General features: G+C 47.6%; 1 protein-coding gene across 15 annotated transcripts in view; it reads right to left on the reverse strand.

The window, feature by feature from the left end:
- FRMPD3 (FERM and PDZ domain containing 3) overlaps positions 1-27,954 on the reverse strand; it is a 121,958-nt gene that overhangs the window by 37,968 nt on the left and 56,036 nt on the right. For 4 of the 15 annotated variants that reach the window (XM_032474864.1, XM_032474878.1, XM_032474862.1 and 1 more), the window contains 5 exons: positions 18,098-18,252; positions 14,991-15,093; positions 13,775-13,840; positions 12,032-12,077; positions 2,211-2,315 (listed from right to left, as the gene is read on the reverse strand). In XM_032474864.1, the coding sequence (XP_032330755.1) occupies positions 2,211-2,315; positions 12,032-12,077; positions 13,775-13,840; positions 14,991-15,093; positions 18,098-18,245 (468 nt within the window). In that variant the 5' untranslated portion in view covers positions 18,246-18,252. Of the gene's footprint in view, positions 1-951; positions 1,089-2,210; positions 2,316-12,031; positions 12,078-13,774; positions 14,054-14,990; positions 15,094-18,097; positions 18,253-27,954 lie in introns of those variants that run through there. The other 11 variants (XM_032474867.1, XM_032474875.1, XM_032474871.1 and 8 more) reach the window with 10 other exon arrangements.

The raw sequence follows: 27,954 nt of genomic DNA on the forward strand, positions 1-27,954 counted from the left end.
TTGGGGTGGGGTTGGAGGGCTACTATTGTGACATCAGGTCCTTTCCTGATGGAGTCAAGCCACAGTGGGGAGTGATGGGCCCTAAAGTTGGAAAAGTGACTCCCTGGTTCTCTCCCTGATCCTGCCAGGGGCCCTGGATTCCCAGGCTGATGCTGCTCAGCAGTGGCTGGGTTTTTTAGCACACTGGGCTGGACTCAGATAATTACTTAATTGATTTTGCTTAAAAATAGAGTTGGCAAGGAACGCCCACGGGATTTATTTTTGCCGTGGCTGCTTAATAAAGCCCAGGAACATGAAGAGAAAAGGGTGATAGGGTAGCCCAGAGTCACCTGGGCCTGGACTCCCTCGGGTCCCGACCAATGGTGAGGCTGTGATGGTCCACTCTGGTGGTGGTGGTAGGGGGTGCAGGATCGCTATGGTGACATCAGGTTATTTCCTGAGTACAGCTAGACTGGGAAGGTTGGCGCCCATCTCTCTCCTAGACATGACCCTCCCACCATGCCTGGTGGCCTGTTCCGGGAGCGAGACAAGAGTTGCCCTGGCTGGGTTCTAGCTATCCTGGGGCATTTCTGTTCAGACTATTCTGCAGTGGGGGCTTGATTCTGCCTGTGGCTAGATGTGACCTATGGAGAGGGGAGTCATGGTGGAGGAAGGTGATGGTGGGGAACGGAGAGTGGAAGGGAAAGGGAGGGAGGGGAGAAACAAGGGGGGAGGAAAGGAAGGGAGAGGAGGCCAGGGAGTTCTTCACTGGGTGGCCTGGCCTTGGTGGGTTACTCTTGGACACTGGGATGGGATAGGTTGCACCTATCTGTACTCTCCAAATTCAGGTCTCATTTCCTCTGGGTTTTCAAGGGCTCAGGATGCAAACATCTCCTTAATGACTTGGATCTCAAAGTCAGCTTCACTCTGATCTGCAAGGACTCCACACTGCTTCCTTTCCTCTCCGCTCACCTGCCCCGGCTTCTCTGTAACCTCTTCTGCTGGCACTGACATGGAGCCCAGCCACCCATCATTCCGACGGCTTAGCCAGTGGGGCCCAGTTGTCCCTTGGGCTTCACAGCCTTCCTCGAACAGGGATGAAGAGGGGCCTAGGTGGAGTTTGGGGGGAGGTGAGAGTCAAAGAAATGGAGACAGAAGACACTTGTGTCCTCTCTCCATCCCTTTCTCTGAGTGGCTCTGCCTCGAAGAACTATACAACTGCCTGCCCCCTGCTGATTTCCCCACTCAGGCTGGGCCTCCTAGCTTCTCCCCACTGCAGCTATGCCTCAGTACAGAAATGCCACAGGCCTCCTGAAAGCCCAGCCTGTGGCAGCCAAAAGCTCACCAGCGCCTCTTAGCTCTGAGAGCCTCATCTCACCCCACCTCCGTGGGACATCACCAACTTCTGCGGATTCCTAGAGGACTCTGAGTTATCATTCATGGCTGCTGAATACACGTCTTCCTGCTCCCCACCCACTGTTTCTCATTTGCTCACCTGGAGAAGACAGCTCAATTCATGTAAACCCCACAAAGCAGTAAGACAGCAGGCTGCCCATGACACCCTCCCCCACTAGATTGGCAGCGATGTGGTGTGGGCTGTCAAACATCCCCTGCTCCTCAAAACCATACCATCCGTGGATTCTATACTGTCTCCATCTGAACCACTTGCCCTCCCAAAATCACTGAGAGATAAACCCAAAGGCAGGAAATAGGTATTTATTTTGCATCCCTTGCAGTGCTGGGAACACAGCAGGTGCCTAATAAAAGATCTGTGACTTAATGAGAGTCTATATCATTTCCCCCAGGCTGCTTCACCCTTCACTGCACAGTCGTCTTCAGTCAAGATGTGGAGTTGCGGGATCACTTCAACATGAAGAGAGCTCAATTTCACTAGATCTTCAGAAAACCACTACTTCCTTCCTGCTTCTATCAAGTAGCCAAAAGATGTTTACGAAGCACTTGTTCTGAGTGTAACCTACTGCACTAGAGATGGAAATTCCTCTAAGCACCGGGAGGCTTATAAGTGAATTGATACCCAGTCTGCTTCTCTGGATGCCATACACCCCTCACTCACTACCCACTTAGAGCCCCAAGGTCCTCCCCCATCCAAACCCTCTGTAGTGCTGTCCACTCTAAGGAGCAACAGAGAAGCAACTGGCCCAGAGCAAGATCTTGTCGGCCAGGCTGATTCTGGCCAAGGGCCGAGGGGAGGAAGTTGAAGCTGCACTTACTGCATCTGTTTCTCCAACTGCCACCTGCTCGGAAAATCGGACCTTCACAGGATTGGATCTCAGCTTGGCCTTCTTGGCGGCACTGATGAAGGCAGATTTAGGGGACTGGAAAAAGAACAGAGAGGGCTGGTGAGTTCTCCATCCCTGGGAAAAACCTGACCTTTGCCACATGGGAGTTAAGATGTCTCAGTCCAGGTACACTTTGCCTTACTGACCAATAAGTCAATAAATCAGTATTGATTCCCTACTAGGTGCAAGGCAATGTACCAAGTACTTCTTTAGATGACTGGTATGTTCTGAGTAAGCTGGGCATGAATTGAATCTGGATAAATTGAATCCTATTATTAATGCTCTAGGCCTAGGGGACTTTACAAAAATTCTTTGTAATAACATACAGTGAAGTTTTATATATTTGGTTTCCTTAATGTGAGCTCTACCTAAATGGTAGTTTTTTATTACATCTGAATATGAGCATCTCAAAGGATTTACAGAAATAATCTTATTCATTTCAGATATGCCCTGTCCCTAGGAAGAAGGCTCACAGGAAATATTATTTTAGATGTGGGAGAGAGGAGGCCTAGCACTCCAAAAGGATTTCTCCACAATTTCTACACTATTTGGGAATAGAGACATTAGGGATTTTACCCAGGTGTCTTGGCTTTCTAGTCCTGGGTTTTCCACCACTTTGTTCATCCAATTCTGTAGGAAATGCCCAAAGAATCAGCTAGGTTCTCTAGTTGTTGAAAACTCCCACAAATTCAGCAGGACACATAGTTAGCAAGTGCTGGAAATGAAATCTTTTCTGGGTATGCCTTGGATTTGAGGACAGGCAGGAGTCTTGGTGAGGGGCACTCTCATGTCTTGGGGTATTTATATATTCATGTGACAAATTTAGGGAGGGTCCACTCTGTGACAGGCACTGTTCTAGGTGATGAGGGATCCAGCAGTGAACAAGATGGACAAAACTCCCTGGCTTCAAGGAGCACCCATCTGAGCAGGGACAGACAGAATAAACACATCATTCTCTTTTAGGCAGCAAATCAGGACTATGAGGACAAATTGAGCAGGGTAAGGGAGTTCACCAGAGAATGAGCCAGTGAGGGTGGGAGCGGTAAGATGGTCAGGGAAGATCTCTCCAAGGAGGTGACATTGAAGTAGAGACCTGAAGGAAGTGAGAGAGAGATAGCCATGAGTATATCTGAAGAAACAGCCTTCGAGGCAGAAAGAGCAATAGTCTCTGAGGTGGGAGCAGAATTGGAGTGCACGAGGGATAGCCAGGAAGCCCAGAAGGGCCAGAGCAGAATGACGTATCAGGGAGCTGGAGAGGTCGTGCTTGGAGAGGCAGCGGAGGGCTGGGTCACGTAGGGCCTTGTAAGCCGTGGCGAGAACTTAGGATTTTACTCAACTGGAGAGTTTTGAGCAGACAGGGTCGGACTTGCGTTTAAAAAGGATGCCTCTGGCTGCTGTGTGGAAAAATAGTGCAGAAGGGTGATGGACAGTAGAGGGAGACCAGTTCAGAGTCTACTATAGGAATACAGTTAAAATATGATGGAGGCTTGGCCAGGGTGGTAATCATGGCATGATGATGACAAGCAAGTGGACTCTGGATATGTTCTGAAGATAGAACCAAGACACTATGTTGACGGATTGGTAGTGGGAGGTGAGAAAAAGAGAGGAGTCCATGGGCAGAATGGAGAGGCCATTCACTGAGATGAGGAAGACTTGGGGGGAATCAGCCCTGGGGCTCCTTCAAACCACCTCCCCTACCAGCCTTGCCATGGAGCTTGCGAGCCCTACAATCAAGAACTCCTTTGTGTAAAGGCCCTGAAGGGTCCCTGACAGCTGGGAAGGCAATACATTAAGCTCTTTTCTGCCATTAACGCAGCAGTTGAGATTCATTTACCAGATCAGCCACAGGAGGGCAGGGTCCTAAGATAAAGACACACAAACAAACATCCCCATTAGCTCTTGGGCCCTGGTCCCTGCTGTGTCCTCTTCCGGAGTCAATAATCTCATTCCCCACAGAGGGTAGATTGCAGAAAGCCACCTATTCAACTTGAGTCCAGCAGAACCTCAGGCAGTGGGTCTCAGTCCTGGCTACATGGCAGAAACACCATAGGGAGGAGCTTTAAAAAAACCCCTAATGCCCAGTCCCCACGCCAGACCAATGATATCAAATTCTTGGGGATGGTGCCTAGGTATGGGTATCCTTTTCAGCTTCTGGTGATTTCAAAATGCACCTAAGGTTGGGAACTTCTGAGCTAAAGGAACCTTAGACTTCTCATCCTGAGCCACAGGGACAGTTTGTTGGCAGCAGACAATATAGCACAACGAAATCCAGGGCTGGAGATCATTGCAGAAAGTGATTACAGTATTGATTGTTCATGGGAACCAAGAAATGCCTTTGTGTGTTGCACAGCTTGGTGCTCAGTGGGCAGGGGCTGTGGGCTGCAGCAGGAGCAAAGGGAAGGGGCAAGGTAGAAGATCTGTAGCTGTGTCCAGGCAGCTCTGCTTGACTCCATCTCCACAGGAGTCACATTTCCACCCGAGGTTCCAGACTCAAGGTAGGTGAAATGTTTCTTCTACCTGACAACTACCCTCTCTTTTCTCTGTGATCATTTGTCATAGAATGCCCCAATGCAAAGTGTGGAATGAGGCATCTTTAGAAACCTGAATGGGTATGGAGTCCACCCTTCATTTTCACATGGGAAACAGAAGTCTGGGAAGAGGATATGGTTTACTCAAAGTATCAAAATAATTGGGTAGCGGAGCCAAAGCCAGAACCCAGATTTTCTTGAGTCTTGGATTAGCCATCACTCCCCACAGCAGACTGAAGCTATAAATCCATTCCTGGTCTTTCAGCCACTGGTCTGGTTCTACCTTGGTCCTACTGGATTTGAACACATGAAGAACCCTAACTGGTAACCTTTTATGGATTCACCTATGGAGAGGGGAATGGCCTCCTTGTGATCCCTACCAAAGCTTAGATCCTGTCCTATAGATACCACTACAAAAAAAATCAGATTTTTATAAGGGTAAAATCAGCAAAGACAAAGTGGAATTGCCAGTATTTTCAGGGATCATAGTCATTTCCAGTCTCTGTTGTACAGCTATTTTCAGCTTGTTTGTGCCTCATTCCTCATTGACCCTTGTCCTGTTGGTTTCTAAGACTCCATCTTATTTTCAGTCTTCAGCCTCGATCACTGATGGTGACTCACTCATTGCCAGCTGGTCTCTGCTACATGTCACAGAGTCATGTCTAGCCTTACGCTTCTACACTGGTGACTCCTGCCTTGCCGTATGACACCAGGGGCTCACAAAGGTTGCCCTGTTCCAGAGCATCTTCAAAGCGCAACTATGGGGCCTGAAGTTTTTAATACCAGATCACTCATTTGAATTAAGTATGGAGAATCAGGAAGGCCCTGCTCAAAATTCAAATGTGGTACCAGGAAAGAGTAATGAACACACTTTAGGGGCCAGCAAACTATGGACCTGTGTGGACCAGCTCCTGATCACTACCTGTTTTTCTCAATAAAGCTTTATTGGAACACAGCCATTCTCTTATGTATTGCCTATGGCTGCTTTTGTGCTACCACGCATGGCCTACACCACCTAAAATATTTCCTACATGGGCCTTTACAGAAGAAGTTTGCAGATTTCTGCACTAACTCATTAGCGCACACTCACTCACTTTTCCTAAAACTTGCCTGATGATAAGAATCACTGAGAAGTGCTTGTTAAAACCCAGACTTCTAGGCCCACAACAGACTTACAAAAGAATCTCTGAGAGGGTAGGGCCCAGGAATTTATATATTGTTGAAAATGTCCTAACCCACTAAGTCTAGAGTAATTGAGTACCTTAAAGCTGGGACATCTGAGCTCTTGACTGACCCCATTTTTCCTCCAAGCAGCTGGGAGTCTCATTTTGCAACAGGCACCCTTTCTGGCGAAAATGAATTTTGGCTTGAAACACGGGACTAGAATTGCTAAGTACCTCCGGGGCTATTGTAAGTCCCTTGAAGTAAATATGAAGCCAGCAGCTCTGTGGAATAAGCGATAGAAGAGAGTGCCTGCCTTCTCCCTCAGGACTGAATTCAGCAGCTGGTAATTCTTTGACCATTTTTTAATTTGGTGGCTTTATTAGTACAGATTTCAGGGTTGTGTTCACTTATATCTTGGCCAAAGACAGGTATATGGCCAAACATTTTAGTGCATGATAGGGCCTCACTTTGATCATCGTGAAAGGATTTTAAGAAGCTGGAGCTCAGGTTCCTGAAGCTTTGACAGCCTCCTGATTTTCCCTTCTGCTGCATTTTCTTTGACACCTGAGCCTACTTATAAGCAATCCCCATAGCAACCACTGTGGGCGCCTGGGACAATGGAGGGCCATCCTGGTTTCATGGGCCCACTGATAAAGGACCTAGTAGGGGTCTTCTTTCCTACACTCAGGACTGCCTAGATGGGAACAGTCCTCTCCCTCGCTTCTAAGGCCCCCTGCAAGCCACACATAACCGTCACTTCCCATCTATCACCTGGTCGGGTGGTTCTGTGCACAACTCCCTGGACACATGGGGTTTCTGCCCACTTCTGCACGTACCTCATGCTATCTCTTCACCATCCTCACACTTTGGGGCCCCAGTGTCCCTTTTGCTCAGCTAAATGTCATCTTTAAAACCCAGCTCAAATTCTACCTTGGTCCTGAATCCTTCCCCAACTCCACCATTTCCCTCCCTGGATTTCCTGTAATACTCTTTGTGAATCCACACCACCAGCGCTCATCTCCCCAACCAGGGTGTAAAAGAAGAGGTGACATTTTATAGGACTATGTATCCTCTTAGCACCAAGCACAGAGTGGGCACAGAATAGAATAGAGTAGTTGATTGCTAGGATTAATATCAAATTAGTTCATCAATTCAGCAAATAGCGTTCAAGGACCTACCATCTGCCAAGCACTATCCTCTAGGAGCTCTGTGGAAAACTAGTTATTCTGCAGTGGTTCTCAGCATAATGGCGTTTTTTTTTTTTTTTTTCTGGGAAGGTGGCTCCAAGAAGAGGGGACAGAGACTCTTTGGATACAGGCTAAATTTTCAGAACCAGAAAACTACGATTTCATTTGCCTGGACTGTCTGCTTGCTTTACCAGGACTATTCTAGGTCACACACCAGTACTTCATCTATTTTAAAGTATTCATTGAGTATATATGAGGTGCCGAGGTCTAAGGGTACCAAGATTCATACATATTCAGTCAGTCATGGGGAATAGTTGGTCACTCAAAGATTAAAGAACACTGTTAAATAGATATAGACTTAATAAATGGCTGTATATGCAGTATGATTTGGGGGTCCCTATGACTGCCCAAAATACTCCCCAGTGGTCTGCCTTGGTAAGAGTCACTCCTTTAAAAGGAAAATGCCATCTGAAAGAGACTACATATTAGACTATGTACCTTGGCTACATATCAGAATTATTTGTGGAGCCTTTTCCAAAGACCAATACCTGGGTTCCATCCCCAGAGCTTCTAATTCAATTGGTCAGGGCTAGAGCCCAAGGATCAATATGTTTAAGAGCCTCTCAGGAGGTTCTCATATACAGCCAGGGTAGAGAACCAGGGTATTAGACCATTATCAGCCATGGAATGTAGGAGCAGCAGAAGCTTTAGAGATTGGTCCAACGTTTCCCAAATTTTACAGAGCCTCAGAATTACTTGTGGCTCTTGTTGAAAATACAGATTCTTTAGCCACATCCTGGATCTATCAAGAGATTGTCTTCTGGTAGACTGTCAAGCTTGAACATGATGAGATTTTGGTAAGAAGAAGCAGTCTCCATGCGCTTATGAGATGCCAAGTGCCTACTGTGAACGTAGTAACATGTTCTGTGATGTAGGGGCTATAACAGTGAACACACGCTGGGGGGCTTCAAGAAGCTTTCACTCTAGCGTGAGAGAGATTGTCTCAGGTAATTTTTGTTATTCTCATTTGTATGGTCTATAAGGTCACCTCGAACACTGAACAAATGAATACTGAATAGTTGTTCCTAGGGGAAATGTGTGTGTGTATGTATCTCACATAAATTATAATCTTAAATTCTGAAAACAACTCATCCTGGTAGATTCGATTTTCTTTATTTCACCAGAAGAAAATGAGGTTGTGAAGTGTTAAGTGATTTGCCGGAAGCTGCCCCACTAACAGGTATCAGAGTTAGGATTCAAACCCCATCCAACTGTCCCCAGACCTGGAGCTTCCTGCACTACATCACACTGTCCCCTACCATCTCCATCCTCTAAACGCCTCTGTGTAACAGCTACAACAAGGAGACAGAGCATCATCTTCTTTGACCTCTTGTTTGACCTTGTTTGACCAGGAACGTGTACATTGAGAGTCTCAAACTTTTCGTGTTCTGCACATGTCAGCAAATGACCAGGAAAGCACTGTCCGTACTGATTTTGGAGTTAACAAAGAAATTTTAGGGAGTGGGTGAATTTGCAAATATGGAATCTGTGAATAATGAGGATGGACTCTACACGTATACAAGGCTGACATCTGGGCGGGATGCACTGGTATGGCCATCCCTGTTGTAAAATATTGACGGATTCTTTCTCACTGATTGGTAAGTACCCAATGCCCTAAGTTTCCTGGGCGCCATCTGACTTCTCCCCTGGGACCTCTTTACAAATGATCAACTAAAAGGTTAACACCTGGCACAGTTAGGAGGCCTCCAAGACTCTGCTCCTGTGCCTGTGGCTGGTTTACATTCCGATTGGAAGGCCCCTCCGGGACGGCTGCTAAATGTTTTGACTATCGTTCCTGTGTACATGTGCTCACCCACTTTTCTGTTTCTAGGATTTAGAGAGCACAAGGCCAAGAACTGGAAAGCAAGCTCTCTGAGGGCAGGAACCATGTCTGTCCTGTGCACTCCTATATTCCCAGCCTGAAAGAGTGACTAGAATAGTAGGCATTCAATAAATGATGAACAAATGAATGAATTCGAAACTCTCATTGAGGTTAGTCAGGCAAAGGGGTTTGGAAGCTATGAGTCTCAAGCCAGGTCTTCAAGGAAACAGCTATGTATTAGAAAAGATGTGGGCTGGGATGAGGACGGAATTCTGTAGGGCGGTAAGAACTAAGAAACGTACAAGGAGGGGAAGGAAAACAGTCTGGCCACAGCAAAGAGGCCATGGCTTGGGGCAACGGGGGGCCCCCATTAGAAGTGGGCGGCCAAGGGGTGTTGGGGTCATTGGGATGAGAGTTGGGACAGACACAGGGGGAGTATTAGGCTCTTCATTCCGCACCTAAGTTTGGATAGTTGAGTTGAGTTTAATTTAGTTTAGGTTGCTGCAATGGCTGATAGTTGGGTTTCCTTCATTACTTCAACAAATACTTATCAAGCACTTATTCTAAGCCAAGTGACATTCCAGGTACTGGGGATACAGCATTGAACAAAACACAGTCTCTACCCTCATGGAGCTGACATTGTAATGAGGGAGATAGACAATAAATACATATAATATTCCATGGGAATGAACATAGTACAGCCACTCTGGAAAATAGTCTGGTAGTTTCTTAATAAACTAAACATAATTTAATATATGACTGAACAATCACACTCTAGGGCATTGGTCCCTGAGAAATGAAAACTTATGCTCAAAAAAAAAAAAAAACCACCCTGTACACAAATGTTTGTAGCAGCGTTATTTGTACTAGCCAAAGTCTGGAAACAGCCCAGATGTCCTTCAATGGGTAGATGACTAAACAGTGGTACATCTATACCATGGAATACTACTCAGAGATAAAAAGGAGCTAACTATTGATACAAGCAATGGCTTGGATGAATCTCAAGGGCATTGGGCTGAGTGAGGAAAAGTCAAGCCCAAAGGTTATATACTCTATGATTTCATTTTTATAAAATTCTTGAAATGATGATGACAGACATGGAGAACAGATTAGTGGTTGACAGGGACTGGGGAGGGGAGTAGGTGGATGTGGCCATAAAAGGGCAACATGAGGGGTCCTTTCAGTGATAGAACTGTCCAGTATCTTGACTGTGTTGATACATGAACACGCACATGTGATAGACTGACACTGAATCATAGGCACACATTGTATTGATGTCAGTGTTCCAGTTCTGATATGATATTGTAGTTATGTACATGTAACCACTGGGGGAAACAGGGTAAAGGGTACACAGGGCTGTCCTTGTACTCGCCTTGCAACTTCCTGTGATTCTACAATTATTTCAAAATAAAAAGTTAAACAATGTAATATTTCAGCTCTGCTGGGAAAATTAAGCAGTATCAGGAGATAGTGACAGGTAGATGCTATCTTAGAAAGAACAGTCCAGAAAAGTGTCTATAAGAAAGTGACATTTGAGGAGACCTGACTAACAAAGTAACCCACAATGGGTTTCTGATCAGAGAGATAAATTCCAACCACACAACAAGCATCATTTTAGGGGAGAACTGGCCATTTTCATGGCAGGAGATTGGGGAGTGGGGACTGATGGCTCTGCCCACTAGGCAACTGCACACGCGCAGTAAGATGGGGAGGGAGGGGCCTATTGGTAACACCCACTGAGGGGCAGGGCTTGCATTTCCAGAGACAGAGGAGAATTGCAATTGAGAAAGACCTAAATGCTAGGGAACACGTATGAGAGTGCATGTGTACATGTGTGTATGTGTGTGTCTGTATGTGATATTCACGCTGACACAGAAGAGGGCTGGGGGCCGTGGGAAGAGGTAGTTAATGCCAAAGTTTGATTTGAATCCCGTCCCCCTAACTCATGAGCCCATACCTTGCATCTGTGCACTGCCCCTGGTTTTGCAGAGATGTCATCCTTCTCTGGAAAATCCCTCCATCTCTGTCTAGGAAATCCTGTCCCATCTTTTACAGCTCAGGGGCAGCTTCCTCTGTGAAGCCTCCCCTGATTTCATGTCCTCTACCCCTAATAGTTGTGACCTCTCCTGTGGCTATGGGATGGGGTGGGACATCAGTGCTGGGGTTCATGGGAGTTCTGGGGACACTGGGAAGAAACAACTAGGCTGGAAGTGGAAGGAGGGCTCTGAGTTTTGCATGTTGAAGTTTTGTATCTGAGTTTGTGCATTTGAGTTAAGATTACTATAAGGATCTAACCTAGTAATGGACACTGTGCCTTCTGAACCCAACTTTTGAGGAGAAGGGCCCAGGTGTTTTCACTTTTAATAAACAGTCTTGGTGACTATTATGATCAGGCAAGTTTGGGAAACACTGTGCTCATCTAAATCCCTCAATTTACTGATGAGGAAACAGGTTCAGGAAAGGGAACTGACTCACCCAAGGTCACCTAATCAGTTAGTGACTGAACTAGGACAAAAGTGAAGCCATTTGTCCAACTGGACCTCCCCAGCAACTTTATAGTAAATCCCCCACATACTGTGCTGTGTCTCATACATTGTGGGGCGTTTAGTACAACCCTGGATGGATGAATGAATAAGATTAGTATCCACCATCTGCAAGGTTTTAATGGGAGTTGGACACTGGATAGGTAAATTCCGATAGGGCACAGCAGAAAAGAGGTAGAAAATATGCCTAGAACTGGGGCAGCAGGCAGCTTAAGTGGGGCAAAGCAGACAGCACCAGGCAGAACACAGCACTGTGTAGCCCTTCAAAATCCTCGAGTCTGGGACGTGAGCATAGACAATGCTTTGAAGTTCACTCCTAAATCCTTGGCTCACAACAATGTCAGTCCTAGTCTCTCCCCTCCCCCTTTCCCATCACTGTCACTTTCCAGTATGAGGTGACTCTTGTCTCAGTCAGGAGGAAAGGCAGATGGCAAAGAGGCTCACTCACCTGATGAGTGTGCAGAACTGTAAGAACGATGAATTCCTTAGCGTTCCTACAGAGAGAAGAGGGAACAGGAGAGTAGTGTATCATGCACTGGGTATTCGTCTAGCACAAGAAGCAACACCAGAATTTTCCCCTGGGCTGCATTCAGGTATATGGATTAGGATAGAGGGCAATCTAAATATCTGCATGGCTGCCTCGCCTCCCATCGTTCTTAGCGGCTGACATCCACCATCTATATAGGTTTACACAGGCATCTGAAGCCGGTATTACCGTGATCTCTGGGGTTGTCATTTTGCAGGTCTTCTGTTTATACTCCTCCTTACATTCTCTCTGTAGAAATTCTCAAACCCTAGGAGTGATTTTATCGGTAGGCTAAAAAATTCTCCAGGCAAACTAAAGACCTGAATTATGGAACTCAAAGGGTGCACAGTCAGAGTCCTGGGAACTGTGTACCATGATTATTGGCAATTTGGTATTTAAGCAAGAGGAGAAATTCAAAGGAAAAACCCAAAGGAGGTCATTTGGTCATCATGACTCATACTCAGCAGATTTGTTTTAATTGAAGGACCAAAAAAATGAGAGCCAGGGAGCAACAGATGGGAGCCAAGACTCTCCAGATAGCAAACATTCAGAAGGATGAAGAATTTTAAACTCTTCAGACAAGAATTACACCAATGATCCAACAGGCTATGAGGTATGAAAATTCTCTCCCAGGAATACATAATCCTTTAAAAGAATTAAAAGAAATGGAAAGAGTTTGCCTTGAAGGAGCTTCCCTTCTCTTTGCTGGCCTTTTTTCAAATGTTTCTATGAACAAAGGTGTTCAGAAAGCAGAGTCAAGATGCCCTTGATTCTGGGTATTCAAGAAGGGCCAAGGCCCCCTGCTCAAGGACTTGAAACATTTCCCATATTCAACGAGGCAGAGTCCGGGGATGGATGAGCTGTAGGGAAGCTCCCAGGAGAAGGAAGTTGTGTTCCAAGGAAAACCCCATGGAAAATCCTTGCACAGGGTAGGGGCCTAGTGTAAATTGGATTATGTGACTCCTATGCTCCAGCCCCTGCCACGTCTCTCCATGTCATGTAGAACAAAGCCAAAGTCCTCCCAGTAACTACCTTCTCCCCCTTCCTTAACTTATTCCACATGCTGGCTTCTCCCCTGTTCCCCATACATGCCAGCCACAGTCCTGCCTTAGGGCCTTTGCACTGGCTCTTCTGGCCTTCTCTCCAACACTCTTCCTTTCTTCAAGTCTTTCTTGAAATGTCACCTTCTCATTGAGGCCGACACTGGCCATGCTATTTAAAGTTGCACTCTGTACCCCTGTGCCCAGCATTCCTGATCCAGCCTTCTAGTCTTTCATAACATTCCTCGACTTCTAGTATATTGTACAATTACTTATTTAGCATGTTAATTGCTCATGCTGTGCCTCCTTCCGCTAGAATGTAAACTCCAACAGGCAAGTATTTTTGTCTGTCTTATTCACTGCTGTATACCCAGTGCCTAGAACAATGCCTGATGCACTTGATATAATGAATATTCACTGAATGAGTGAATGGATGATCTGCTAGCCCCTGAGGTTATCAAACGAGTGAGCCCTGCCTTGACCCTGAAGGTGCTCTGGACTCCCTCACAAAACTGGATGACCTTGTTCTGGGGTGCAAAGATATCCACTAGAAGCAAAGTGAAGACTTCTGAGAGGTCAGGCTGAAAGAAACTCAACGTGCTCTGATGGGGTTGAAAGAACTCACCTTGTGTTGGTGTGGTGGTGCAGCATGAAGGGTGAAGGATGGAGAGGTGGGAATTCAATGGACAAACTGAACTTGGAGGAGAGACAAATTAAAGGTCATCAGGGACCAGACACGTTCCAGGATATTGAACTGGATGCGGAGCACATCGAGGAAAGAGGGCTATGGACTTTGGGAGGAAGCACTGCAAACCCGTCCAGAGTTAGCGAGAGGACGTCACTCCAGACGCAGAGCGTGAAGTCTGCCTTCGACGGAGAGGGAGGGGCTCTGGAGGCAGGTGGGCTTTGGGAGAACAAAAAAGCACATGGTGCCGTTTGAGGGGAAATAGCCAAGGTCCTTCAAACTGAGGTTGTTAACCCATGGGATTTAGAGTCATCATCTCTATCCTCTCATTCCTCATCCTCACGTCTATGCAAGGGGGAGTGTGGGTGGTACGTGCGTGTGTCTGTGGTGGGAGTGGGGGGTGTAGGAGTGTATACAGAGTATGCATGTGTGTGTGAGCATGTGGCACATGTGGGTGTGGGCATCCTTGTAGTGCGTGGTGTGTGTTTGCATGTGGTATGTGGTGGGCATGGTGTGTGGAGGTGGGTGGTATATGGTGGCATGATGTGTGCAGGGGTAAGTGGGGGGGAAGTCAGTGTGATTACTCTCACAGACATTTGGCAGTGGTCCTCCTAAGACTCCTTTCTGTCACCTGCCCCCATCTGGAGAGGGCACTAAGGGGTCACACTGTAAGCAAAATCCACAATGGCAGGTTCCCCTCCTCAACCCGCTGGCCAGGGGTTTGGATTTTCATCTCCTTGTGGGTTTTTTTGGAGTAGGGTGGGGAGGCAGGAAACCATGTCTTGCTCACATTGTGCTTATCTCACAATGTCCTTTTAATGGCTTGTTTGGCCCTCATTGGTCACTTGGTGTGTCCCACTGCACAGTAAGTCAAAAATCAAGGGGCTTGGGGGAAGGGAGCAACTGGGTGGAGGGAGGTGAGGTGAGCTCTGGCAGGAGGCTGTTTCTTCGTGTCTGCTCACACCCCTGGACAAGGCTAAGCCAGGGCCCTGGGCCCCGGAAGTCCTGGATAGCCAGGAGCCCTGGTTAGGGCTGCTCTTCCTGGGAGGGCTCCTGTGAGAGCCAGGGAAGGCTGTGGCAGCCATAGCTATGCCACTGGTGGGCCGGGGAGGGGGCCGTGTTCAGCTCTTGCCAAGGCCCAAGAGGCCTCTATTACCTGATGAGGTCTATGAACCTCTCCCTGGGGGCTTCACTCACGTCCTCCTCATTAATAGCCACAATCTGGTCACCAGCCAGGAGCTTGTCCTCAGAGGGGCCTCCTGCAGAGGAGAGGAGAGAGGCGTGAAGGCTTGGGGCCACTGCTGGGAAGGCGCAGGTCTGGGTGAGAGGGGATGGCCAGCGCCTGAAGGAGCTGACGTGGGCGCCGAGGCCTGCAGGAGATGGCCAGGGGTAGGGCTGCGGTTGGAGCCCCGGGCCGCTGCTGCCTGTGGCAGACGGAGGGCAGAGGACTAGAGGAGGAAAATGGAGTGGCCCTCCTTTGGCAGGGAGTGGTGTGGCAACAAAGGCCTGGCACTTAGCTGAGGTTAATGAGTGTCTTACTGGCTTGGATCTAAAGGAACACGGATTTCTGCGTCCCCAGGAGGGAGCTGCTTGGGCACTAGGAATGACTTCCAGACTACCGGGGGCTGATACAGGTGACAGGAGAGGGTGAGGAATCTTCTTACTTGAATGTTACTCACACTTCCTGGTCTGGAATGATGTAGGCGTTCACTCACCTGCCTAGAGACAGGTGATCTCAAGGACTTATTGTCTTTCCCCTCTGAGACATGCTACTCTCCAAGAAATGAAGGGAACAAGGCACAGAGCCTAAATCATGGGCAGTTAGAAATTCTTTTTCTCTTCTTCCCACCTCTGTTGTCTGAGAGCCTTACCTTCCCAGTTGGGGTACAGGGTGGGGTAGAGGGGCGTCCCAGGCTGTGCTGCCTCTGGTGGTTAGCCAAAATCGGCTTGGAGAAAAGCTCTTCACAGATTCAGGGAAAATGAGAAGTTGGATCCAACTTAACTCAAACCCGAAAGAGACGTTTCATGACAGGCCTCACTCTCAAAGAAGCCTGAATTCTCATTTGTATCTACTTGAAAGGGCCAGAGCTCAACTACTCCCTCTCTCCACCAAGAAGTGTGCTGTGCCAGTTCCCCAAACATGAATAAAAACAAGGCAATGATGTCACCTGAACACCACTTGATGGTTCTGGAGCAGGGGGGCCTGTATGTGGAGGGTGGCTTTGCTGGCCCAGCCAGCAGGACTCACCTCTCCAACTGCAATGACCCTCAATCCCCGTGGCCCCATCCCTGACAGCACAGTAACTTTAGAAATGGGGAGTGTGATGGTGAAGACCCCACTCCTCGCAGCCAGTCAGGCTTGGACTCTAATCCCAAATCTGCAATTTACTAGTCGTGGGACCTTGCAGAAGACAATCTCTCTGAATATCTCTTTCCTCATCCGTGAAATGGGGAAATAACATCGTAAGAATGTGGGGAGGATAAATGGGATGATGAATGTATAGCACTTAAAACAGCTGATGGATTGATGTTGGTAAGTCTTCAATGAGTGGTCGTTATGATATCCTCCAAGGGATAATTCTTTCAACTCATTTCATTCCTCCTCTCTACTTCAGCTTCAAATGCCAGTCTTTTAGGTGGAGGCCACTCTACCTATTTCCTCCCTCCCTTCCATCCACCCATCATTCCTCCCTTTTAATGGAAGAGGTCCTCATGGAACTCAACCTCCAATCACAGGCCTTGGCTCTCTGGTGGCAGTGGTAATATCAGTCTACCACTATTTTCATGGAATGGTTCATTGGCTTGTTTAAGAGTTCCTTTAAAGGATGCATCTTATCTTTTTTGTGGTCTCCAAAACAAGTTCTTTTCATGTGGGAGCCACCTGGGCTGCGGGCAGCTCTTCGATCAGCCTGCCAGCCCCCTGGCCTCCTGTGTTCTCGCCTGTGGCTTTCCTTCTCTCCAGGTCTCCAACTCCCTCCTCTTCACTATCATACCACCTGCAGTGACCCTGTGAATTCTGTCTCTTCTGACGTTAAAGCCTGGGCTCCCGGTGGTCTGTGACTAAGTTTTATCTGGTCCCTCTTTCCCAGGCCAAATCTGATTTTGGATCAGAGCCTCAAAAACCTTTTGCCAAACTGCATGCCTGACTCAGGAGCCTTAGGTCAGCCACGATCTCCTGTACTGAATTTTTTTTCCTTTATGCCCTCGAGTTGAAGAGCGAGCTTACAAAAATCTTTTTCTTCTCCTTTGAGGATTGTGAAATTCATCAAATTTCTGCTAGACCAGTTTGTACTCCAGCTGCTCCTCTTGACTGAGTGAGAAACTCTTGTAAACATCTAAAGCCTCAGGCCCAGCAAGTCAGGAACAGAGCTCCTCTCCGTCTGTCTTTTCTGTCAATGCCGAGCAGATTCAGAACAAAATGGTGCTCAGGCCCTCTCCCATTTCATTCACAGTTCCAATGGGGCTCTTGCTTGGTCAGTCCCATCCAGTCCCGTGCAAGCCCTGCTTCCCCCTCCTGGCCTCGGACAGGCTCAGGTGCAAATCCGAGCTCTGCCACTTCCTAGCTGAGTGGCCCTGGACAAGTCATTTCCCTTCCTCTATGCCTCACTTTCCTCATTTGTAAAATAAGAATGCTATTACTTACCTCGCAGGCATGGCTGTGAGGATTAAACAAGGTGATGTAAAGCACACAGTAGGTGCTTCATCGATGGGAAGTGTTGGTATCACCACTGTGGCATTCTGAGATTTCATTCTCCCCTCCCCTCCTCTCCCACCTATGGTCTCTATCCTGATTCCAGTATTCAATGAATGACCTATTTCATGAGTATGTACCAGTCTCCACAGCCTGATGGCTAGATTCTTGGGGACAGTAACTCTGTCTTGTTCTTCCCTGTAACCTTGCTGGGCTTAGAGTAGGCAATCTATAAATACTTGTTGAATTGAATTGGATAGGTATTTCTCATCCAAGGCAGTATGGCTCTTCTATGAAGGGTCTATGCAAAGGGAAGCTTTATTAAGACCCAGGCCCTAGTAAACCATCAATTGCAGCCTCTGTCTAGAGCCTAAGCAGCCTCAGTGGTTTGTGTGGCTAAGTCTTCAAAGACCAGCTCCCTCATACAGTTATAGGTTGGCAAGTCTTTACCCACTCTTCATGAATTCTTTGGCAACACACTCTACTTGGGTGCTCTGATCTTTGGGAAGATGTGTAGGTGTTTGAGGGGGGGTAGGAGCCAGGGCCAGGGGGACACTCTGAGGGACACCTACCTGGCCTCACAGATCGCACCACCACAGGCCTCTCACTGCCAGCCACGAAGCCAAAGCCATATATAGGGTCCCGGTGAATGGTCACTTGTCGCAGCGTCTCTGCTGGCAGCTGCCCACATTCCATATCATTTGTGCTCTCTTCCTGCATCACATGACTGAGGGGAAGGGGAAGATGGGAGCAAAAGAAGATGCAAAGGCAACTAAGCCTCAAAAGCAGCTGGGGGAGGGACAGCGATAAGGGCGCTGGCCATGGTACCCGGGAGTTCACACACATAGCTTCCTACACCCTCTGACCCCAGCAGACCCAGCAAAGTGATGACCGCCTGGTATTTCAGACTGGAAAAAGAAGAGTCTAGAAAGGAGGAGCTGCTTGTCTACAGGGCCAGGGCCAACAGAGGAAACGGGTGCCATGGAGCCTGACATTAGTCCTTTCCTCAAGATACTGGGACTCTAGAAGGAGCCCAAAAACAAATGTGTTGTTCTTTGGAAGTTTAAGTGGTATCACCCATTGAATCGGCTATTTACTTCCTAAGAGAAACCAAAACCTTGAGGGAAGGGCCTACAAAACAGGCAAGTTAAGTGGGGGAAGCAATGTGAAGTCATTTCAGAACATGGAGCACCTTCATGAAGTCCTTGCATAATTTTAAACTTGGCTATCCCTTATATAGGTTATATATAAAAATAAATGACTAAGATGCCATATATAAACAAATGGGCTAAGGTGGAGGACCATCCCCTTACACAACTGTGCATAATGCCAACTTATTTCAGTTAATGGGACAACTGGAAGACGGCTCCCATGGGCAAGAAGACATGGGGACCCTGGGCTTGAAAAGGCACTGGGTATGGGGACAAGAACAACTGTGCACAATGCCAGCAGACCTGAACCCCAGACGAGCTGGGAGAAGAGAAATTGCTGCCTAATACTTGGAAGAGATTAGAGATGGTGCTCCCGATGCCCACAACTTCACTTACTGAAGCTTAGAAATTATACAAGGACTTTATAAAGGGTCTCTGGCAAGGGACAGGGTGAGGCATACTGTACGCCAGGATGGGTCTGAGTGAAGCATTTGAATGAAGAGCCCTAAGGACTGAAGGCTTGGGACCCCTGGAGTTTGTGAAGGCAATGGGTGTGAGGGCAAGGAAAGAGGCAAAAAGGGGGAATGAATGGCCAGTGGGCAGGACAGGGCATGTGGAGGTGGAAGAGAAGGGACCAGAGCCAAGAGACTCAGAGCCTCAGCTCCCAGACTTGGCACAGGCTTTCTGGACTAATAAGTGGGGTTGGGTTTTCTAGACTCAGTGTGAGTATTCTCTAAAATTAAGGTTTCAGGCAGGGCCCGTCTGAACAAGATACAAAGGGCCAGGAGCTAATTAATCAAACTAGCCTAAGGTTGGGAAAAGAAGTGGGAGGTTCTGACACGATGAGAGTGATTGCTGACTAGCTAAGAATACCAAGTTCCTCAGTAGCAAATGATTGTAAGCAATTAGGTTGTTTATCAGGACACAAATTTGGTAATTAGAGAGGAGCTTCCGGACTATGGATGGGAGGGATGGTGGGAAGCTTTAGAGTAATTGTACACAAGAGAAAGTCATAGTCCCAGGCTCATCTCTCTCATAGAAGAACTCAGGAAGGAAGACATACCGTGGCTGCTTTGAATCCAGCCACATCAACTCTGGCTGCACCCAAGCTGGCTTGGGCTCTGACTGGTGCCCCTTAGGGAGGTAGAAGGGGCTGTAAGGATGAAGTCAAGCCTCCTGAAGGTGAATTCAGAAACTGGCTCCTTTCCTCCCACACTGGTAAGACAAACTGTCACTCTTCAACAGAAAATCACTTAGAAGTTGGAACACGGCTGTCTGGTGTCCTGGATAGACAACCTCCCAGGACAGAGGCTCGGCAAGGATGGCTTCAGGCTGGCACCTCTCTCCTTTTTGTTCCTGGTCCAAAGCAGGCAGGAGCTTGGCCTTGAAAAGAGCCAGAGAACATCTTCCTGTAGCTGCCGAATGTCTTGCCTGACCCCTGGGGCTGTTTCCGAAATGAGCCCTTTGTCTCCAGTCATCTAATCAACCTCGTCTCAGTGGCACTAAAACAGCCTCTTCTTGGGATGACACCAGCTCATTTCCATCATGGGCACCAGCCAGGGCAGCCTGGATGATGAGAGCCTGTCGGGCTGCACAGCCTATGGCGGAAGGAGCAGGGACACCACAAGGAAGATCCAGGCACCCATGGAAGTGCTTGACTCACTGTCTCGCACTCAGGGTCCCCTGGCCACGGCAGCCTCACTTTTGCTGCCTTTTTTTCCCAAAGCATGGGATACTTCAGTCTCCATTGGTCCTTGAGGCACCGCCAATACTCATGAAAATAGACACTCCTAGTGCCAGAGGAACCAACAAGCTAAGAGCCTTTCGTGATAACAAGTTTTCTGCTTTACTGTTTTGACTATGTTAATCCATCAACAAGTATTTAACGAGTGCCTAGCCAGACAGTTGGAGCCTCGGGGGACATAAGAAGTTAAAGATCTCTGCCTTCAAACATCTTCCAGTCTAGTGGGGATAGGGGGCGAGAGACGAGTGTACAATGAACAAAAGAATTAGAGTGCCAACTGAAAATATGACTTCCATAATTAGGTCTAAATTGTGTGTTCAGAAAAGGGGGTGGAGGACTGGAGAGGGCTCCCTGGAGGAGGCAGGAACAGTGCTGGACAGCCAAGAAAGGGTGGTGATGGGAAGAGAGACAAGAGGCTAAGCTCTGTCCATGGGCAGCCCCCATCTTCCCAGAGGGGACCCCACTATTTCTCCCACAGGCACAGGCATGTCTCTAGGTGTGACTGGAGCAGTTAGTCCCTGGGTTGTCCCTAATGGAGGTCCCTAACTAGGTCCTCCCCTAATTCTGCAAGCAGCCCTGTTTTCAGGCTGCCTGGGCCTTCCTAGTATCTGGGGTCAGGAAAGAAACACGTCTGTTAAGGGACCAGAAGGCCATTTTGCAATGCAAATGGAAGCCATCCCTTCGCTCCTAGGGTTTGCATCTTTCAGCGTCTGCAGCTCAGTCCCTGTGAAATTTGCTAAGTGCCTGGAGACTTGGGAGTGACACTGAAGGCAAGCAGTGACGGATGACAGGAGCTCAGCTGTCCACAGGCCACGTGATGGGCCTCCTGGGGGAAATACGCAATTTGACTTTGAAGGATGTTTGGCTTCTGGCTTCTGGTCCCTTCAGACAGGGCACCCTGAACAAAATTAAGAAGCATCTCTCCACCCCGAGACCAGCTTTGTTTCTGGGACCTGCTATTTCCTTCTGTTTGCCCCAAAGCACACAGTGCCTTCAGTCTGCCCCGTTTCCACCCAAGGCCCCCAAAGGTAACCCTTCCCCTTGCACCAGGCTTGCCCTCCCTCTGTAGTCAGTGACCCAGGACCCAGGTAAAGGTCTAGCCTTTCTCTTCTGCCTAATGATAACGACACTTTATAGCCACGTGATTCTTTTCATTTTTACACCCATTACCTCATCCGAGAAAAGGTGCTTTCATATTCATTATCTCCTCACAGTCTCTAACTGTCCTGCCAAATAGGCTAGGTCTCTGCTCCTCCACTACCCCAGCCTCCAAGACAGAGGCCAATGAGGGCCCCAGCCAGAGCCAAATTTCTTGGACTGGGCCCACAATTCCAGCACCCCCACCTACACCCACTCAGGGTCCTGGACCCTCTGGCTATTCGGTCTCCATCTCAGGGCTGGCCCAACCCTGCAGCCAGCATCTCTCCACATCCTGGCCAAGTCTGGATGGCCAGCCCACATCTTAATTCATCTGCCTCTGATCCACTTCATTCAGCGTCGTTGGGAGAATGAAATGAGATCATGGTTACAGAAACACTTTGGAAGGTGAAACATATCACGTAGATGTAGCGGTGGCAATATTCCTGGTAGCATTATTCAGGCTGGCTGGAGGAGCAGAGAACGGGTGCCGGAGATGAACTTCAGCAGCTTCACACAATCCAGGCCCTTCCCCCATCAACACCTTGCCTCTAAGTGGCAGCCCCACAGAGCGCTCTGTCTCCACGTTTTCTAGGCAGCTGTCCCAGCTCTCAGATGACCTGGCTCCCTGTGGACACCCTGACTCCAGTTCATCTGTGGGCTAAATTGATCCCCCTATTGCTGTCCAAAGAGGGACCTGGGGCTGGATCACATGCTGACAACAGTTGCTAGGCAGGACGCAGGTGAAGGACAGGTGAACTGAGAAGAAGATGGATTGATTTGGAGCTGCTGCTCTCTTCCCTGCACTTTGGGGCAGGAAAACAGAAATGTATGTAACAGCTAAATTGCCAGGCGTCAGCTTTTAGTTCCCCGCCCTCCTTGCCTTTGGCTCCTTTTTCTTTACATTTGGTTGGCTCCTTGGGGAGTCTTGTCACTCCCCTTGCAACTGGAAGGATATGGAGCCACATGGGGCCAATTAGCCCTCTGATTCCAATCACAGGAGTCTGACTCTCCGGGAAGCTCCAGAGATCCAGCCTGGCAGCTGGGACCCCAGGAGATGCTATCTTCTCCTTGTGGCAGGAATGGGAGCTCCTTCCTGGCGACTCTGAAGGAACTGCTCTGGTGCCCTCTTGTAAGGAACTTGAACATAAATCCTTCTTCCAGTAAAGGAGCCCTCACTTGGGCTAGCTGCTCCTTACTCTAGCAGCGCTACTCAGACTTGAATGGACATACGCACCACTGGGGGATATGGCCAGAACGGTTGTGATTTAGTAGGTCTGGAACAAAGTTTAAGATTCTATCAAATTCCAGGGTGGTGCCCATGTTGCTGGTCCACAGCCCACATTTTGAGGAGCAAGATCTAAAAGAATGGTATTCTCAGACAATGGGAGGGTCACAATCAGGTGGGAGAACTGAGGTGCTTTTTATTCCACTGGGTTATGGCATTGAAGGCCCCAGTTCAAACACAAATGCTACCTTGGAGAACAGATACATAAAGTCATGCAAACAAAGGACTCATAGGCTGAATCAGATTTACCCCAGGAGAGAATACGGAGAGTTCTAAAAGGATATGAAATAAAACAGGTAAGGTTGCATTAACGAAAAGGAGAGAAAGATCTGGATAGATAGGGCACCACTTAGCCTTACTAAAGAGTCTGGTCTGCACAAGAACAGCCCAAGGACTCACAACATCTGGGAGTTAAGAAGAGGAAGATGCTGAGAAGACAGTGCTGAAAACAATAGCTGTTGTTTATTGAGGACTCACGATGTACCAGGTACTGTGTACATATGGCCTCGCTCCCACAAGGAGATATTATTGCCATTGTACAGATAGGGAAATTGAGATCTGGGGAAAGAGATTAAGTAGCTTGCTTTGGGACATCCACCTCTAATCTACACACTGGTGGAGATGCAATGTCAACCACTTTCTGTCCTGCTCCAGGGCTCATTTTCCTACACGGTTTTTGCTGTGTAGAATCTGTGGACTAAGTAGCAGGCAGTGAGCAGACCTGGTGGGAGAGTCAGCAGACTGCTCCTTTGCCAGTGAGCAGAGGGCCACGCCAGTGCTGTCTGTCAGAGCAGCTTCCCTTGAAGCCACCACAGCAGAGAGGACATACTGGAGACTCCAGCCCCAGAACTGACTTCCTACCTGCCTCTCAGTTCACCCTCCCATAGGGGACACTCAGCCCAGCAGGCCTCGCATGCATGTTAACTTCAGTCACCACCAGAAAGAAGTCCACTCAACTCCGGTCAGCCCTCAGAACCCACTCTCATCCCCGCTGTGTTCATCCCCAAAGGTCACCTTTCTCTTCCCTTCAAACCCTTCCACTGTGTGCTCTAGAACACTCAGCCAACAGCGAACTCCTCTATAGCTTTAACTGACTCTCTGAAAGTGCCCTTTCACCTTCTTTCTCAATGGAAGACTGGTTTATTCCTTGAGGACATCACTTGCCCACCAGCCCTCTCAAGTGGAAACTGGAGTTTTTTTCCCCTCTCCAACCTCAAGACCTTCAGGATCTGTAGGGTGGGGTAGGAGCCTCCTGGCTTGCCAACGCCATTACTCCTCCTCCCTTCTGCAAAATATCTTGCTCCTTTGAGGAATATTCCTGGTGTCCACCTCTACCACCTTCTCCTTCCTCATTGCTGTCTATGACTTCCTGAGTCGTCCTCACACTCACTGAGGACTTCAGTTCCTAGTCACATGTGATCTGCCCTCTGCTCTAACCCTTTTTATTTTATGGTGGTAAAATGTACCTAACATAAAATGTACCATTGTAATCATTTTAAGCGTCCAGTTCAGCAGCATTAAGCACATTTACATTGTTGTGCGACCATCATCACCATCCATCTCCAGAACTTTGTCATCCTCCCAAACTGAAATTCTGTACCCATTAAACCCTCATACCCCATTTCCCTCTCCCCACAGTTACTGGCAACCACCATTCTATATTTCTGGCTCCACGAATTTGACTCCTCTAGGAATCTCGTATAAGTGGAATCATACAAAATTAGTCCTTTCTTAACAGGCTTATTTCACTTAGCCTAGTGTCATCAAGATTCATCCATGTTGTAACATGTGTCAGAATTCCCTTCCTTTTTTTGTTTGAATAATGTTCCACTGTCTCTATGAACCACATTTTATTCATCTGTCAATGGACACTTGGGTCGTTTCCAACTTTGGGTTATTATGAATAACGCTGCTGTGAACATGGGTATACAAAATCTGTTCAAGTCTCTGCTTTAACTTCTTTGGGGTATATATCCCAAAGTGAAACCATAGGATCACATGGTAATCCTATGTTTAATTTTTTGATGAATTGCCATACTGTTTCCCACAGTGACTATTTTTTTTTTTTTACATTCTTAACAACAATGCACAAGAGTTCCAATTTCTCCACGATGTCACCAATACTTGTTATTGTTATTTTCTATTTTCTATTTTTTGGATTTATTTTTAGTTTTTTGATGCCCACTCCAACTCTTGATATCATCATTGGTGAATTCAACATCCATATGCTGATGAAGAGGCCTCCAAAATCTGCTTCTCCCATCCTCACTCAGTCACTCATTCCATCATCACAGAGATTTTGGGTGGTCATCAGATATTGGACCACTGCCCCAATCTCCCTTGCCAACATCCCACTCTGTATTCTCCATCTATTCGTCCAGTCTAACTCCACAAGAACTCCCACTGCAGGACTAATTGGCTCACATAGCAATCGCTTATTCATTTGTTGTTCCCTTTTCCTGGAAATCTCTTCCTCTGTTCTTTGCAGAGCTGACTTCAGGTCTCAGCTTAAATGTTACCTCCTCAGAGAGGTCTTCCTTAAGCACTTGGCCAGAGTTATTCCTTTTCTTCCTCTCCTTCAAGCTCCTTCTTATCTTCACTTCCCTTCATGTCCATGTCAGAGCCCCTATAGTGATCTATCATTATGGTCATTCTCTTGCAAACACCTTCTACTTCCTTACTTCTACTTCGTCTGCTATTCTTGCTTTGCAAACCTCATTCCTCAATAAACTCAACCACATGCATTCTCTGCGCCTGCATCCAAGCAGCTAAAGGCAGCTGGAGAAGAACCACACAATTGGGTAGATGGCATTCACTTTGTACCCTTGGTCTCAAACCCGCTATAGGCTCTCAATGCTATCTGGCCATCACTTTCTCACTCTCTAAGATGACTATTTCATAGCCCCTCCTCTCTCCTCCATCCTTCCTACCTCCCCATTTGTCCCAACAAGTCTCAGACGATCTTATCCCATCTGTTACTGAACAAAGAGAAGCAATCAAATGAGAGTTCCTTTATCTTACCACCACCGAATCTACACACTGCCCTGTCTGCATTTGTACCCAGGATTCCTTTTTCCGTCCTGCTGAAATGGAGGAGCTTTCTTTTCTTCTATCTATGGCAGGTCTGTTCCTTGACACTCGGGTACCATAGAGGAGATCCTCATCTTCTCAAGGATTTTGCTCCGTTGGGCACTCACTCTCTTTCCCAAATCATCATCTCTTCACCTCTGCAGAATCATGCTAGTGTATTTTCTCCACAAATTCTCTCCACATCTTCATCTCCTACTTGCTCCTCAATCCAGTCTAATCTGGCTTCTACATCGTTCACTCCAGAGTTGCTCTTGTTAAGATCACCAGTGGCTTTCATGGTTATCTCTTAGTCCTCATCTGACTCAGCCCCTAACCAGCTTCGGACAATTGACCACTCCCTCCTTCCTGGAACATTCTCTTTCCTTGGCTTCTGTGACTATTTCCTGACGTTCCAATTAATTTTCTGCCCACTTTTTCTTAGTCTTCTTTGTGGGCTTCTCCCCCTCTCCTTACTCACTGGAGACTGCAGTTCTTCCCAACTCAGTCCCAGGCCTTCTCTTCTCTCTCTACTCTCTTTCTCAGGTGATCTATCAGCCCCCTGCCTTGAAATACCATCTACATGCAGACAACTCCCAAATGCGCCTTCTACCCACACCTCTTCTGTGAGCTCCCAAGCTCCTATATTCCAAATATCTGTCTGACATCTCCACTCCCGTGTCTCAGAGGAATTGCAAACTTAACATGTCCAAAGGTGAACTCTTGATTTTTTCCCCTCAAGCCTAAGCCTCTGTCAGCCTTCCTCTCTCAGTACATGGCACCATGAATGCTTCAGTGCTTCAGCCAGAAAAGTGTCAGTCTTGAGTCCTGTGTCTCCCTTTCCCTCACCCCTCACCTCTAATCCCTGAATAAGTCTTTGCAGCTGTTCCTTCAGAATCTGATCAACTCTCTCCATCTCCACGGCTGTCACCTAGTGTAAGCCACCAGCATCTCTACCCTGGATGGCTACAGCAGCCTCCTTCCTGGTCTCCCTGTAGCCACTGCAGACCCCTCTTAAGTCTGGTCTCTACAGATATTGCAGAAGTCCAAATCAGATCCTGTCATTTCCCTGCTTAAAACACTGTACACGTTTCCCACTGCAAGTGAGGAACATCCAAACTCCTTTTCAACGGCTGACGAGGCCCCGTTGTGATCTCCTCCGCCCTCTTTGCCAACCTCTCTTATGCTACTCTTACTCTTGCCTAGAACAATCTGGCGCTACTGGCCTCCTTTCAGTTTCTGAACACATCAAGTTCTATGCTACCTCCAGATCTTTCCACTGAACATACTTTTTGTCCTGGAAACCTCTTTCCCCATTCTTCACATGGCTGGTCTTTCACCCTTTGGGTCTCCACTTACACATTACCTCCTCACAGAGGTCTTCCCTGAGAACTCTACCCCTTCTCTTCCTATCACTGCAACCCGATCTGTTTGTTTCCTTCATGAGACTGATCACAATCTGTAATCATATATTCATTTCTGTGAGTACTTTGCTGTAAACCCCATATGAGTATTGACTGTGTCTCTTGTTCAACAGTCTACCTCTGCCACCTAGCATGGTACCTGGCACATAGTAGGTGCTATAATAAATATTTTCTAAATGGCTTGATGGATGCACAGATAGGAGTGATTTGTAGGCACATGGATTAGAATCCTCTGGCCATTCCATGAAATTCATTATTAAATGCCTACTGGTTCTGTCTCAGCCTATGAAAGACAGGTTTCTAGATGGGGAGTCTGGGCCATGGGAGAAACCCTTCCACATCCTTGGCTAAAACAAAAATAGGGAGAGAATGAGGTAAAAGGAAGAGGATGAGGAGGGCTACAATTTAAGAAGAAATCACAGCCAGGATGTCTCTAGTCCTTTGAGGAATACCAGGATGGGACATCTAATGGCTATTCCTTCTCAGGGAAGGAATGTTTCTTTAAAGGGCAAACAACTCTTCTTTCAGAATGACCAGAGGCTTGGGAGTGGACAGGATGACTTTGGATAGTCTTTTCCATTCTTGACAGCCTCTGGGTAGACAATTCGGTTCCTTTCCT

The sequence above is a fragment of the Camelus ferus genome, chromosome X, assembly GCF_009834535.1.
Source record: "Camelus ferus isolate YT-003-E chromosome X, BCGSAC_Cfer_1.0, whole genome shotgun sequence".
Taxonomy (NCBI): Eukaryota; Metazoa; Chordata; class Mammalia; order Artiodactyla; family Camelidae; genus Camelus; species Camelus ferus.